This window comes from Zonotrichia leucophrys, chromosome 1 (assembly GCF_028769735.1).
Source record: "Zonotrichia leucophrys gambelii isolate GWCS_2022_RI chromosome 1, RI_Zleu_2.0, whole genome shotgun sequence".
Lineage (NCBI taxonomy): Eukaryota > Metazoa > Chordata > Aves > Passeriformes > Passerellidae > Zonotrichia > Zonotrichia leucophrys.
In genome coordinates this window covers 76,138,310-76,153,452 of record NC_088169.1, presented here as the reverse complement: position 1 = coordinate 76,153,452, position 15,143 = coordinate 76,138,310, and the positions used below count along the sequence as shown (strand labels likewise).

General features: G+C 37.8%; 1 protein-coding gene across 1 annotated transcript in view; it reads left to right on the top strand.

Annotated features, from left to right (window-relative positions):
* The first annotated feature begins 66 nt into the window (after positions 1–66).
* The window catches only part of DYNC2H1 (dynein cytoplasmic 2 heavy chain 1), a 142,415-nt gene continuing 127,338 nt past the window's right edge, over positions 67–15,143 (top strand). Inside the window, exons 1-18 of the mRNA XM_064718467.1 lie at positions 67–915; positions 3,198–3,368; positions 3,889–4,024; positions 4,328–4,446; positions 4,994–5,138; positions 5,945–6,177; positions 6,411–6,545; positions 6,639–6,752; positions 6,934–7,045; positions 7,198–7,322; positions 8,413–8,588; positions 9,986–10,181; positions 10,764–10,859; positions 11,352–11,504; positions 11,615–11,713; positions 13,789–13,928; positions 14,016–14,244; positions 14,701–14,828. Of these exons, the coding sequence (XP_064574537.1) occupies positions 715–915; positions 3,198–3,368; positions 3,889–4,024; positions 4,328–4,446; positions 4,994–5,138; positions 5,945–6,177; positions 6,411–6,545; positions 6,639–6,752; positions 6,934–7,045; positions 7,198–7,322; positions 8,413–8,588; positions 9,986–10,181; positions 10,764–10,859; positions 11,352–11,504; positions 11,615–11,713; positions 13,789–13,928; positions 14,016–14,244; positions 14,701–14,828 (2,708 nt within the window). The 5' untranslated portion in view covers positions 67–714. The remainder of the gene's footprint in view (positions 916–3,197; positions 3,369–3,888; positions 4,025–4,327; positions 4,447–4,993; positions 5,139–5,944; positions 6,178–6,410; positions 6,546–6,638; positions 6,753–6,933; positions 7,046–7,197; positions 7,323–8,412; positions 8,589–9,985; positions 10,182–10,763; positions 10,860–11,351; positions 11,505–11,614; positions 11,714–13,788; positions 13,929–14,015; positions 14,245–14,700; positions 14,829–15,143) is intronic.

Sequence of the window (15,143 nt, the reverse complement as noted above, 5' to 3'; positions counted from 1 at the left end):
GGGACGGGAGGCGCTCCGTCCTTTTAGAGAGGCTCTAGAGAAGCGGCCGGGATCGCTCAGCGGGGCGCGGATCGCTACGCCCGCACTGGCCCGCGAAACCACGGGCAGCCACAAGCCTGTGGTCCCGGTGGGCGGTCTGAGCATTCTCCCAGCACTCGCCGGGGCCGGGACCGCGGTCCTTCTCCGCCTTGCTGTACCGGGCACCACGGGCTCCCTAACGGAGTGGGGCGGGGGCGAGGGAAACACCCCAGGTACTGCGGCGGCCGTGATGCAGGTGACGGCAGGAGAGCTGTTTCGGTGAACCCAGGGGAAGCCCGCAGCGGATCGGTGCGGCCGAGCCCTCGGTGATTGCCGGGTGCTGCTGCCGTGCCAAAGAGCAGCGCTGCACCTTTTCCGCTCCGCCCGCTGCTCCAGCCCCGTCCCGCCCCGTTCCGCTGATTTCCGAGCGCGTCGAGCGCCGCCTCCCTGCCCCGCGCCACCCTCAGCTAGGCCGCCTGCGCGCCAGGGCCGCCATCTCTGGTCACCATAGTGACGGGTCCCGACGACGCCGGGACGGCTCCGGGCCTCTCCGGAGCCCTGTGCCCCGAAGCGAGCCGCCGTCCTTCCCGCCGTGAGCCTTTTGGGTCCAATCCCGCCAGCACCTGCATGTGCTCCCCTGCTACTCTGGATCCGCCCCCGCCTTGATCCCGCCTTGTCGGGGTGCGCGCCGCCACCATGGCCGGGGAGGGAGACAGGAGGAAGCGCTTTATTTCAGCCACGGCTGCCAACTACTTCGGGCTGGAGCCGGCGGGCGGTGCCGCTGCCCTGGCCGCGGGACTGCATTCCCGTCCCGAGCTGAGCCGCTTCCTCGACGACGGCAATGAGTTCCTGCTCGTGGTGCAGCACTCGGGCGCGCAGCTCAGCGCCTCCAACAAGGTAACGTGGTGTCCACCGCGTCCTGGCGTGCGAGCGGGGAGGCAGAGCCCGCAGTCAGCCCAGGCTTGATGCCATAAAAACGTGTCAGATTTGGGAGACGTCTCCCTCCTGCGAATATCTGTGCAGGTCTCCGTGTCTGCTGCAAGCTTCTGGCGGCTGCCGTGGTTTAACTCCAGCCAGCAGATAAGTACTACTCACTGTCCCCCCGCCTCGCCATGGGGAGAAGAATCGGGAAGAACGCCGTGGGTTGAGATACGAGCAGTTTAATAACTGAAACGAAACAACGAAATAAAATATAATAATAGCTAACTACTAACACGCTAATAATAATGTTAATAACTGTAATGAAAAGGGGCGAGAGAGGGGAATAAAACCCAAGAGAGACAAGAGATGCACAGTGCAGTTATTCACCACCCCCTGACTGATGCCCAGCCCGTCCCCCAGCAGCGATCGATGCCTCCCGACCAGCTCCCCCCAGTTCATACACTGAGCTGGATGCTCTGTGCTACGGAATATCCCTCTGGCCAGTTCGGGTCAGCTGCCCCGGCCATGCTCCCTCCCTGCTTCTTGTGCCCTCCTCACTAGCAGAGCACGGGAAACTGAAAAGTCCTTGACTTTGGGTAATTACTGCTCAGCAACAACCACTGTGTCTTAACATTATTCTCATACTAAACCCAAAACACAGCACTGTAAGAAAATTAACTCTATCCTTGCTGAAACAAGAACACTGTCCCCAGAGTCCACGAAGACTGTATGGTCAGCCGACGATACATTTGTTAGCAGATTGTGCCCATGTTGGTGCAGCTTTAGTGTGTTGTCTATTGTCTCTATGTGAATGGCCCGGGGCATGGAGTTGGATGTATGATTTCTTCCTGGGCATGGTTGCAAGCACGCGGCCCAAAGGATTGCATGGACAATGTCCGTGCAGGGAATGGGACCCAATGTATGGCACATAGTTGACAAATCCAAGGTGAGTGTTTGTCCAAAGCATCCATTTTTCAGTTTGACGGGTCCAGCTGTAAGCAAATCAGAGGTTCATTGTGTGGAATGTCCTGCCTTGAGTCTTGTGTTAAGCAAGTGACTTGGGATTGCTACCACGCGTGCACTCAGTGTCACCCTTTAGGGAGGGCATGGTGTGGTGCAGCCACTCAGAGTGTACAGGCAAGGTGTGGGTCTTGACAATGGGACCTGTTGTTCTGCAGTGAGACGAGGGACTTGGTGTCTCTTATGTCAGTGGCTTCACACACCGAAGAGGCATGTAAGGAGTCCTCAGCATGTGGATGTGGACCCTTAGCTTACATAACTCCTTGGTTAATCCTCTGTGAAGTCTAGTGCCTGCTGTATTCAGGCAAGAATGAACATATTTGTGACTCAGTTTTTGGGGGTGCTGCTGAACCACTGTCTAAAGTGCAAAGCAGCTTTCAGCAGCTGTGGAAGATCAGATGCATATTAGTTTTGTACTCTGTGCTTGTCTCAGTGAAGCTATGTCTGTGGGAGTTGGGCTAAACACTTGATAAGAAAGTAAAACTGATACTGTCCAATAAAACTGAAAGCTGTTATTACTACCCTTGGTTTCTTTTAACACAAAACTAGTACGCAAGTGTTTGCAATTGTACAGGATCTGGGATTTTGCTTAGCATATCTTTTTGCTATAAATTTATCAAATGTTTAATAAATTTTCCAGTTCTATGAATTCTCCTTAGCCACAAATAATTTCAGTAATTACTTTATAGCAAGTTTTTGAACTTTACCCATAAGTTAGGCTGTGGATGGAACGTTTGTCATGCTGCAATTTATGATTTCAGTGATGAAGGAGCATGCCTGTCTCTGTTCTTGAGAAATCTATAATAATGTATTTACAAACTAAAGAGAACCATACAGAATATTTAGAATATATAGAAAAATATTCCCAAAGGTTTGTAGCATAAAAATGCAATTAAAAAAATAGGCTTAATGCTTAGTTTCTCTACACAAGACAGAGCTTCTGTTTTGTCCAGAGAAAGTGGTAAGTGGAGTTTTCAAAATATAGTAAGAACTGATGATATTTACAGACATTATATGCTGTAGAAGGCCTTATGTATTTGATGGAAGTCAGGTTCCTATGGACTCAGAAATAAGTATCATAAAAATTTTAATTTTCTTTGCAAATAAAATACTACCAGAATTGTATCAAAGTCCAGAGGGAGGAATATGGTTATTTTATATGTTTTCTTGATGCAAATTGTTTTGTAAATGGTTAGTAACAGCTTTCTAAACAAATCCTGTTTTCTTGATTATTACAGATTGAAGCTACTGATTCAAAGAATAATGTGTTGGTGTTCTTTAAGCTGAGACCTGATGTGATTACTGAAGATAATCTTCACAGTAATATTCTTGTGTCATCTATGCTAGATTCACCAATCAACACCCTTTATCAAGCTGTACGACAAGTTTTTGCACCAGTATTACTGAAGGTGAGCAATATATTACTTTAATGTTCTGTAGATTTATATTGAGACATTGGAATTCAATAGGATGTTACCTAATTCTGAGCTAAATATTTCATGTCATGAAACCAAAATGTTTGAGGAGATTAAGCAATGGTTGATAGCTATAGTTGCTAAGTTAAAGAAAGTACTTAAGCTCCTATCAGTAAGGATTTAAGGAAGGTTCTGGTCATACATATGACTGACAGGAAATGTGGAATACACTAGCCATTGGTGGTTAATGTGGAAAAATGGCTCACATGCTTTCAGGGTGCTTTTATGAACCTGGCAACTGACTTTTGATTTTGTCATAAAAATGTTTTTTGTAGTATTATTCTGAATTGTTAAATCAAAAGAATGAGGTGCTCTTCCTTGACTTCAGGGAAAAAAATGGTACATTGTCCCACTACGTGGTTGGTACTTAATCTGAATTTTGTATTTTTTTAATGGGAAGAAAATACTAATTCCTCTATCATGTGAGTCATAATTTTCAAAATTTTTATTACAGGATGAGAAATGGAGTAAAACATTTGATCCCAAGCTCCAGAAACTTCTAAGTGAGCTTGAAGCTGGTTTGAGTACTGCTCTCAGACGATCAGATCCCAGTTACGCGGGAACAAAATTCAGTGAAGATGATGTGCGAGGTTTGTTTTGCAATTATGTCTCTTACAGTTAATTTTTGAATTCAGAGTAAATAATTTATTTACAAGTTGAGAGTTTAGGTTTCCCAGTGATTTCACAGTGTAAAATATGTTAGTAGACTGGAATTACTTGGTCATGCCAGAAGAGCAGAGTTGACTTTTATACTGCATCTATTCAGGATCAGAAGTTAGAGGATATTTATATAACCATATGTATAAATTTGCTTTAGAAAGTATGTTCTGACTGAATGTATTTTATAAACATTCATTCATTTCATATATAAATATTTTCTATTTTATTTGCAGCTATTCTTACACCTACAGATGAATTTCAGTTCTGGAGGGAATGTGCTCATCGTGGACATAAAGGATGTAGTAAAGAGAGAGCTTCATATTTTAGAGATCTATTTGAGGACATTGCAAAAGTATGTTTTATTTTGTGTGATCAGGGAAATATTTCTAGACTTAGTAAGAACCACTCTTCCTATGAAATCTATGTCAGTATATGTACACTCTTTCCAAATATATGAATATATAACTATTGAGTTATTTTTTCTTAGGCGAAGTTTTACTTTAAATTATATTCATGTAGCTTGTAGTGACAGTGGTGCGTGGGAATGCTGACATTTACTTGGGAGTGGATTTGGTCATTGAATAGGAGCTGCTGTGGAAATACAACTGTATGCTACAGTTTGTGAGCTGGGGATTGACTCATGAGATGGAAAGGATGCCATTAATGTTGTTATGCAACACTTCAGGCACTCTCAAAGCACTTTCTTGAGTAGTGCTTCAGATAGCAATGAATACTTCACACAAATAAACTTACACAAATGCTTGGTTTTTCAAGAGGATTGTGACATTCTGTTATGCAGTAAACCTCAGGAAACTACAGCACTTGCCATCTTCAGAAAAGTGTAAATGTTTTGACCATGCTGTTTGCAAAGTAAACATATTAGGGATATTTTTTTCTAGGATTATTACAACTTGGATACCCTCTCATTATTTGAAGTTGTGGATTTGGTGGAGGCTACCAAGGACACTGTTGACAGTGTGTGGAGACAAACAGAGCATGATCCTTATCCACAGTCTCGCATGCATAATCTCTTGGATGTGATGGGTAAATCTTTATGCAATCTTTATTAAATGAGCAGTCAAGAAAAGTAAAATGATTCCTTGAGCAGAGACCTTCTTCCTTGCAAAGGCACCAGTAACAGCCCACAGCATGAAGGTGCTTGCTTCCTGTAATTATGATCCATGAATATTATTTGCCTTCTAGTGTGTGGTAATTCAGCCAGTTCTGATGCCTTTACATATGCTTGGGAATAGTTAGTTAGAAGACAGTTGTAATAGATAGTTAGAAGATGGAGCTGGATATCTTTCAGCCTGTGGGCTGGATGTGTCATGCTTCTGTTTGACTCCCTGTCTTTCTTTCAGAGGAGAAAACTTATTTACATAAACTCCCATTAAAGGTCAGTTCAGTCTGTGTGAAGATGAGAGCAAGATGTGCAGACAGGTTCTTTCATTCTCTTGACAGCAGCCCCATGTTTGGGGACAGGCATAGGACAGTGAGATTGTGTGCTCCTGCCAGGTGTGTGTGTGTGTGTGTGTGTGTGTGTGTGTGTGTGTGAGGAAGAGTTGTGGGGAGCAGCCAGATACAGCCATTGCTGCTGATTAGACAGATGCTTGTGTGTGGAATCCAGAATCCAAATCCATCAGCTTGACATGTTGGACCAACTTCTGTTTACCTTGGAGAGATTCAAGAGATTTATTGAATCGGAAACAAAATAATCAGTTATTGCTGCATTTGTGTAGTTTCAAATCAAGACACTACACTATTTTTTAAATGTGATTGGAATGTGGTGTAGCATTAAAGTAATTATTTTAAACAAACACCTTGGTTTTTTAATATTTTTTGTCTTCTAGGTGGCTCACTAGGTAGATTTGTTCAGAGAAAATTAGCGGCTTTGAATTTGTGGGAAGATACTTTTCACAGTGTTAAAGAAAATATACAGGCTGGCATCTTGGTTTGTGAGCAGTGGGTGTCAGCTTGTGAATACCTGACCGGACAACTGTGGCAACATTACACTCTACATCCATGGAAAAATGAGAAATATTTCCCTGAACTGATAGCCAAACTTGGCCAACGTCTTGATGAGGTAGAGGTTTGAATTATACACATTAGTTTCATTAGACACAGAATTAAACAGCATTGTTTCAAGTTAAAAAAGGGAATTAAAATACTTCCTTTTCAGAGTCAGTTAGTATTCCATAATCTGTTTGTCTGAGTCTTTCAAAAGTTTCTTGTAAAAAGTAGAGACATGTGTACTTGTAAATATAAATTTTATGTAAAAATACATTTGTTATATCAAATACTTTCTTTCCCTCATAGGTGCTAACTGTTAGAACACTTCATGAAAAACTTATGTTCTTTTTGCCAGCTGGAGAAAAAAATTCTTTACATCTTTCCCATGTGTTTGAACCCTTTGCTGGCCTAAATCCTGTACACTATAATCCTTACACAGAGGTATAATGCTTATTTTTAATTTATTCACATTCTTTCTGTGTCTTTCTGCAATGTATATAGCCCTAAACTAACACATGAACTCATTATTTCTAGCCATTGTGGAGAGCAGCAGTCTCTCAGTATGAAAGAATTATTGCACCAGTGGAACAAAAAATAGCAAGCAAATTGAAGAAATTTATTTCAGAAATTCAGGACAGTCCACTGCAGGTATGGGTAATTCTGTATTCTGAAAACTTTCCTGAAGATCAAGTTATTTAATTCCTAAGTAGTCAGTTTAGGGGATAGGAGTAAGTACTTAGAGCCAAAGACAGCACTACTGGGTGGTATCAGCCTATGTTTAATTTTTTTCCTAAGAAAGTGATAACTTTTAAAAATCTTTATATTCCAGCTTCTTCAAATATTTCAGAAGCATAAGGAACTGATAAAGCATCCAAAAATAAAAAAAGAGTTGCTTTTTGAGAGGGAAACATTGCTGGCAGCACTTCAAGATTATGTCAAAGGTATTTAATTGCATTAGTATTTTTGTGCATGCAGGAATCTTTATTTACTTATAGAATTATGCCAGTTTTCCTAGTATATTTTTATAACTGCAGTAATGATCTAAAGTTGCTCTGTTAGATTTCTGTTCTAATGAATCTTTTGCATGTGTTAGACTATGAGACAGACTTTGGAACTCGATGCCATGGTGTTCCTGGTGATGTTTCTGGACCACTGTCAGGCAAGAACCTTTCTGAAGTTGTCAATAATATTGTATGGGTACGGCAGCTGGAGCTGAAGGTAACAGATGCTGTTACTATTTGAACACATTTTTTCATAGAATATAGAACATGGTATTTGACATTTCTGTGGGGAATTCCACACAGAAAAATTGTGGGCTTCCCAAGAGTTATATAATCAAGGTTCCTTATCAGTGGTGCTGCTTGCTAAGTTAAATTTTATTAGCAGACCCAGAATGTAGTCTTTCTGTAGTAAACTGAACTGCCTCTTAAAAAAAGAAAAAAAAAGACTAAAATTCATACAGTAGGTGTTTTTGTTAAATTTTACCCTCCAGTCTGCATTTTAAAATTGTATTTAGGATTCACAGATACCTAGATTCTGAAATCCTGGTCCTCACTTGTTATTACTAGCCTTTGTAGTGTCTTCTTGAAATCAAAGAGTAATACATTTTGAGCTTGTGCCTGCCAGGGAATTTGCAGTAAATGTACAACAATTCTGTTTTAATTTATCTTGTTTTTTAAAGTTTGTATTTACAGTTTAGTAGGAAACTTTAAACATTTTTGGACAACACTGACCAGTGAAAACCAAAATGATTTTTGTAAACATAAGTGCCCTCTACAATAACTCTAGATTTGAGTAAGAATAGAAGATATTTATCCCAGAATACCTATTAGCCTGATTCAGCTGATTTATGTCAGTTTTATGTCTGCTTTAGGCTGTGCTGAATTTTTTAATTGCTCTCAAATATCCACTGATTGTATTGACTAGGATTTTTATTTGTCCGTTGTAGATGTGAAATTCCATTTCAAATACCTTTGAGTATTGTCATGGACCTTATAGATACAACAGAAGACTCATGGGAGATCTGTACCTTTACAGAGACTTAATTGAAGACCAAGTGGGATATCCTGGGGTATCTTAATAGGAGTGGGTGCCATTGTCAGTGTTATCAGTGAACAGCTTATTCAAATCCAGTTTACTGTAAAGAGAATTCAGGCATTGGGACATGGTTTAGAATTCACTTTTTTTCCCTAATCAGCTTTTGAATCCCACTTGGATGTTTTGTAATACTGAGTTTTATTGTAGTGATTTTTCTTTTCTAACTGAATACTGGGAAGTTAACCTTCTTTTCTTTGTTATTGTATTTAAGATGGATGATTCTATCAAGCTGGCAGAGGCTCTTCTGTCTGACTTACCTGGATTTCAAAGTTTTCATCAAAGTGCTAATTCTTTTCTGGAACAGCTGAAAGTATATGAGCAAGAACAATTTGATGATTGGTCTAGGAATATCCAGTCAGAATTATCAAATCCCAAGTCAGGACTTTGGTAAATACACTCTTGTTTAAATAATGTTTATTAAATAATGAAATCTGTAGTGTGGTATAATTCATTAGAACTTGACAAAAGGAAATAAAAAAAATATTACAGGGTTGAGAATGAATGGAGAGACAAAATAGATCAATTTATTTTACTTTCATCATCCTGCCAGTCTTGCTTAGTAAGATGAAGTATATAGGACAATATTATGAATTATTAATTAATAGCCAATATTGCAGATCAATAGCTAATCTTGAAGTTTTTGTGGAATGAAAAGAATGGAATGAAAGACATGTTTGATTTGCTTGTTGTTTTTACTTGTTACCCATTGTGATCTCTATAGTGATAATGCATAGAGACTAAATGAGAATATAGCTGTGATATACAGATAACACATGTAGAGTAACAAAATTGTTATGCACAAGAAATTCTGCAGTCTACATGAGGTAGATGAAAGAAGGGTAAGCAGATGAATTTAAACCTCATGAATTTTTTTTCCCAAAATAATAAAATTTCTGTATGGGATACTAAAATATATTTTAACAATTCTAGTTGATTTGGTACATATCTTCTGTCTTCAACTCTGAGTGTTGCAAAATTCCTCTGAAAAGAATTTGTCCACAGTTACAGGGGATACAGGAGTTTATACTAAGCAAAAGCTTTTATTTTAATGAAAATACTCAAATATATAACAGCCATCTAATTTATTATTACTATAAAATTTTGTTATTGTGAGATTTTAAAATATGTGAAATGGTTAACTAAAAGAACAAGAAAAGAAGTAGCTCCCTACAAAGGGGAATGTAATGGATATGGGAACTAGAAAAGACATGAGAAAAGAAAAAAAGAAAAAAATGAGTAAGGCTGAAGTATTTAAGAAAGCATTATTTTTATTATATGCTTAATGCTTCTGTGGTAGAAGCATTGCTAAAGTAGAGAAAAAAATAGAATAAAGTCTGCAGAAAGGCTGATGTTCTTATGCACATCTGGCTGCATATACCAAAATTTTCCATTGATGCAAGTTCTGGTTCTTAGGATTGGTTCTTTCATTATTTTCTTGCCACTTTGCGGCGCTGGAGACTGGGGCTGGTAAGGCTCCTGCTTGACAGACTGTGATGGATACAGTGTAATCTAGAATAGTGTCTTGCTGTGAGTTACATGTTAACTATCGTCACAAACCTGAAACACTTTGTAAGCAAAAATGATCTGTTTTATCTTCATTGGCTTTGAATTAAAGGAAGGGTTACTGGAATAATTTCTGAGTAAATGAAAATGTTAATATGCATAGAAAAACAAAATAGAATGACATGAAGCTGTTTTTTATAGTTTGTTATATTGTAGTAAAATGCACCTAAGAAAGGATAAATATCAAATTATATTCAGTAATATGTTTGATTTTGGTTCAGTATCCAAGCTAACAGCCCTATAATGGAGTTGGATCCCATTTCTGGAACATTAAACATACTTTACTCAGATCGTTTGGTGACTCTGCTGAGAGAAGTACGTCAGCTTTCAGCACTTGGGTTTGCTATACCAGCTAAAATACAGCATCTTGCAAACACTGCACAAAAGTTCTGCAAGCAGGCGGTCATCCTCAAGCAGGTATAAGATTATGCCATAATAACTTCCTGTTCTAACTTCCCTGCTTGAACTTCTCTACAGTGCTGTCTTTTCTGTCTGTGTGGTTAAGCTTTTCGCTGTGCTTGTCTGTATGAAAGTGACTTCTTTCTTGAAAAAATTAGAAAAGTCCATAAAAGAAAACAAAAATGCTTTAAAATTTCAGAATATGTCTTCTTTTGAAATATAATATTAAAGCCATATGAAGTTACTGTATGAATATACAAAAATACAAGTAATTAGTTGATTACCTGGTTTTAGTTTCAATTTTTATAATTATGGCTAAAGGGAATTCTGATAAAATGTAACAACTTTTCCTCACCATTGCTAGTTTTCCACTGAAAGTATATCAGCAAGTATTTTAATGGCAGTATGTGTGGGGTTCTTGGGGTAGGTGGTTTATTTTTTTGGTTGTACTGAATGCCACATATGTTTTTGTTTGTCTTATATTTCAGTTCAATTTCACATGAGGTGTCATTGATATCTGGGATACTCCTACAGCTAGGGCAAAGGTGACATGAGACTTTTTATGTTTTCTTTTAAATTTAAGCTCTCTTTTTTTTACAGGTGGCACATTTCTATAATTCTATTGATCAACAAATGATTTGGAGTCAAAAGCCAATGATGTTACAATCTGCTCTAGCATTTGAACATATAATTAAGGTAAAAGAATCCCCCTATCTTTGTCTTTTTAATTTCAGTGGTATCTGTGCATATTCTGTGCTGCTTTTTTTACATTTATTGCATTGTTATTAAAAAAAAAATATTTCTTGATAAACAGGTGAAGTTGATTAGCAATTATTGTCACATTTTTAGTTTTGATCTATGTAGAACAAAGACCAAGAGAGGTGTTTAAGGTGTCCTCCCATCTTTAGATGTCTGCTTATCTTTGTGGAGCAGCAGTCTCAACATCAGTTGATCTATTTCAAACTCTGTTAGGAGTCTGTCATTAATCCCTCTCCAGTGCACTGGTGTAGCTATAATGCTATGCCCTACATGTCTCTGATTTGCCAGATTATCTTGTCTCTATTGCAGCTAGGGAAAGGGAGGTCCTCCATTTGTTTTGCTAGGAATAAAACCATTTTTGTTATATTATCACTTCTGGATGTTGGTTGATAGACTGTCATTAAATGTTACAAATGTGTGTTTTTAAAGCATCCAAAATCAGGTCCTGGAGGAAAAGCTCAAATAACATGGGATAATCCCAGAGAACTAGAGGCTTACATCCAAAAACTCCAAGGTGCTGCTGAACGGATTTCCACGGAAAATAGAAAACTAAGAAAGTGGCACACAAACTTCATACAAAAGGTATATTTTCCTGATGAAATTGAAGTCATGTCTGTCATAGCATACCTTAACCTTTCTTTAATTTACATGACGATAAGTGTGTTTATTATCCCTTAAAATTCTTTTAACAGGTCATATCGCTTATGAATATTGATCTACTGCGGCAGCAGCAGCGTTGGAAAGATGGACTTCAGGAGCTCAGAACTGGTTTTGCCAGCCTCGAGTCACAGGCAGGGTTTGATTTTCCTACTGCAAACTGCGAACATTTGACTTTTCAACAGTAATCAAGATTTAAGACTCCAACATAGCATGATTGAATTAATTCTGATTAAAGAGTTACTAGTTGTCTTAGGAAAACATCTGTGTCCTAGTTAATGCCAGACGTGAGATAAAATTACAGATGAGGAGGATGGAGATAATTTTTTTTTTGTCATATTAGCAATGGGAGAAGAACTTTTGGTCAATGACAGGTGTTAGATGAGGAAATGCGAAAACGTTGGGTAATGTAGATCAATTGTGTCTGAGCCATTAATGCAAATTAAAATTAAGAAATTGGTACAGGTAATGAGTGATCCACACACAGAATAAAACAAATGTATAAAATTTGGAATTAAAATGCATTTCTGCCTGAAATAATGAGAAAAACATATTTTTTTTTGTTCACTTATCGACTGACAACTTTTAAGTAGAATCACAGAATCCTTAAGGTTGGAAAAGACCCTTAGTGTCATTAAGATGATAATGATTTTTTTTAAAATATCATATTACCAAGTAAGCTATTTTGAGTTATTATTCAAGCCAGTTTAGTTTTTCCTATAGCCTTCAGCAATCAAAGGACTATATTCCTAGATGGATATGTTGTTCTTATGCTTTGTAATGCAAATTACTTCCATTGGTATTTGCTAATCAAATAAATGTAGTGTCTTTACAGTATTTTACTTCTAATTTTGGTTTCATTCTCCCAAGATAATATAAAAAATAATCTGGATTGGTTTCTTTTCAAGTTTAATTTGCAGATTTTTATCTTTAAGTTGGTATATTTTATGAAAAGAATCTAGATTTCCTTTAGGATCTGTTTGAAAATTATTTTGATATTATGAAATGTTTTTAGATGGAAAATTACCTAAACTGTTTTCAGTCACTCTTCAAAAATCTTTGACTAGATGTGATACCAAGAATTATAAGATGATGTAGTCTTAATGCTGTTGTCATCAATATGTTACATATTTCTTTAAAAACCCTGTTATAATTGTTTTAAAGCTTAATTAAGACAACTTCAGGTTTTCTTAATCTCTAGAATCTTGGAAGAGCTCCTATAGGCAGCTTTGAATTGTAGGACAGACCTTAGCTGTATAGCTTCCTGCAGCAAACCTGGACTGCCTCCAAAGCCCTGCCTGAAAATCTCCAATTAAACAAAATAACCTTTTAACCTGGAAGGAGTTTCTAGCTTATTTCCTAGCTTCTGTTGTCCTTCTGCAAATCTCTCCATGATTTGCAAATGACCGTTTACCTCCATTGGTCAAGGTGCTAATTATGCCAAGGTAATGGGTTTGATCCCTGTATGAACAATTCACTTAAGAGATTGATTTGATGATCCTTGTGGGTCCCTTCCAGCTCAGAATATTCTATGATTTACAGAACTTGACTGTATGATAAGGCTTTCCATGTTCTTACAGTCCAGTGTAGCAGATTTCGATGAAAAACTGAGTTCTTTGAAGTAAATTTTACAATAATCTATTAGTTAACATTGTTCTGTGGAAACACACAAGAATTTTTATTAATTATATTTAAAAGGTAGCTTATATATTATAAGAAAATGGAAGGTGTGGTACAGGTTTAAGTCTCATATTCAGCCAGCTCTTTATGTTATTTCCAGTGGAGTCCTGTGCATTTTAGAGTAACCCTGAAGAACGTTCTGGTTAAACCAGTGGGTGATGAATATCAGTGAAATTCCTATGTTTATTTACCACAGAGACTGTTTTATTTGGATATTTTTTATTCCTGTATTAATTTGAAATAATTGCAATAAATGCAATAACTGGTCACAAAATCAAAAACTCCTATCTTGAGTTAGAAGGGGCCCACAAGGACCAACTCCCTGCTCCTCACACGACTATCTAAAACTAAACATTGTGACTTAAGTATGTTGCCCACTGACCAGCTTGGTGCCATGACCTGGTCTGTGCCAGCTGTGTGATTACTGAATTTTAATAAGATCCCCGTCTTTGGATTTTTTGCCGTATAAGTTTCATCTTATAATTATGGTTTGAGGAATAAGATAAAAATAAACATTGTTAAATTTTAGGGTTTCAAATCGAGTGATATGAAAGCTTGGAGACAACACTGGAATCATCAACTTTACAAAGCTCTGGAGCATCAGTATCAAATGGGCTTAGAAGCACTCAATGAGAATTTACCAGAGATAATTATTGATCTGACATTCAAGTAAGAATTTTTTTTCCTTAAAAGAAAATATTTGGGCACAGATTACATTAAGATACTAGTTTTTCTGTTATTTGTTTCACTTTTTAGGCAAGGTCGCTTGCAATTCAGACCTCCTTTTGAAGAAGTACGAGCTAGATATTACAGAGAAATGAAGAGATTCATCTCTATTCCAAATCAGTTTAGGGGAGTAAGTGAGGCAGAAGATGAGTCTATATTCACTGTTATGACTGAAAGAAATGCAAATGGATTTCTGACCGCTTTCAGCAAAGCAGAGGATTTGTTCAGAAGGCTGACAGATGTTTCTAATCAATTCAAGGTATTTTCCATAGTAGACCTACTCATACCTTTTTTCACTTAGATTTGTATCATTTTATGCTTTGGACATTCTAGAAGTAGTTGAGCAATGACATTTGTGAATTGTTCTTTTCTTCAAGGCATATAAGTGAAAGCTTAGCGAGTCCATCCTTGTCAAGCCAACCACTTAAGTACATGCCTGACTTGAAGTATATCTATAGTTCCTTTTGAATACTCTGTATAATAGCTGACTTTTCACTCTTTCTGTTTTGAATAGCCTTAGATGTGTGAACATGTCGAACTGTTTTTTACCTCCTGATTTTTGCACTAGGAAAATGTACAGATAATTGAAGAAGCACAAAGGTTAAAGAGAATGTAACTTGAAAGCTTTATTAGAGTATTTTAATGTTATTGAGAAACTGTTTTTTAATCTGGAAAATATTTCTTTTCCATGGAATAAAAAAATAATGTTGGAAAGGAATGGGTCGTAATTGGCCAAGTAGATATGGAACATTTGGTGAAGACACACCTTTCTAGCAAACAGGACTGGGAAAAAAATTTCAAGGCATTAAAAGTGAGAGGGAAAGAAGCAGAACGTCTTCCAAGGTATAGTGTAACTCTATTCTTTTGTCTGAATATTGTATTCTATCAGGTATTTTAAAGGCAGTAGTAAAATAGAGATGAAGTGTGGGATCTCTAAGACCTTTTGCTTAGTGTTCTTTAGGTATCTACTTATGGTCACTGATATATTAGATATAGGGCCTTGGAATGATTCTCTATGGCTTGTCTTCAGTTCTTATTGCTGTTGAAGGCTGAGTTAGTGAACTGTAATGGAAACCAGAGAATTAAAGACAAGAATATACAAATGATGAATGTGTTTTTCTTTTGAGTATGGTAATAGCCTTTCAGAATTTTATGGCA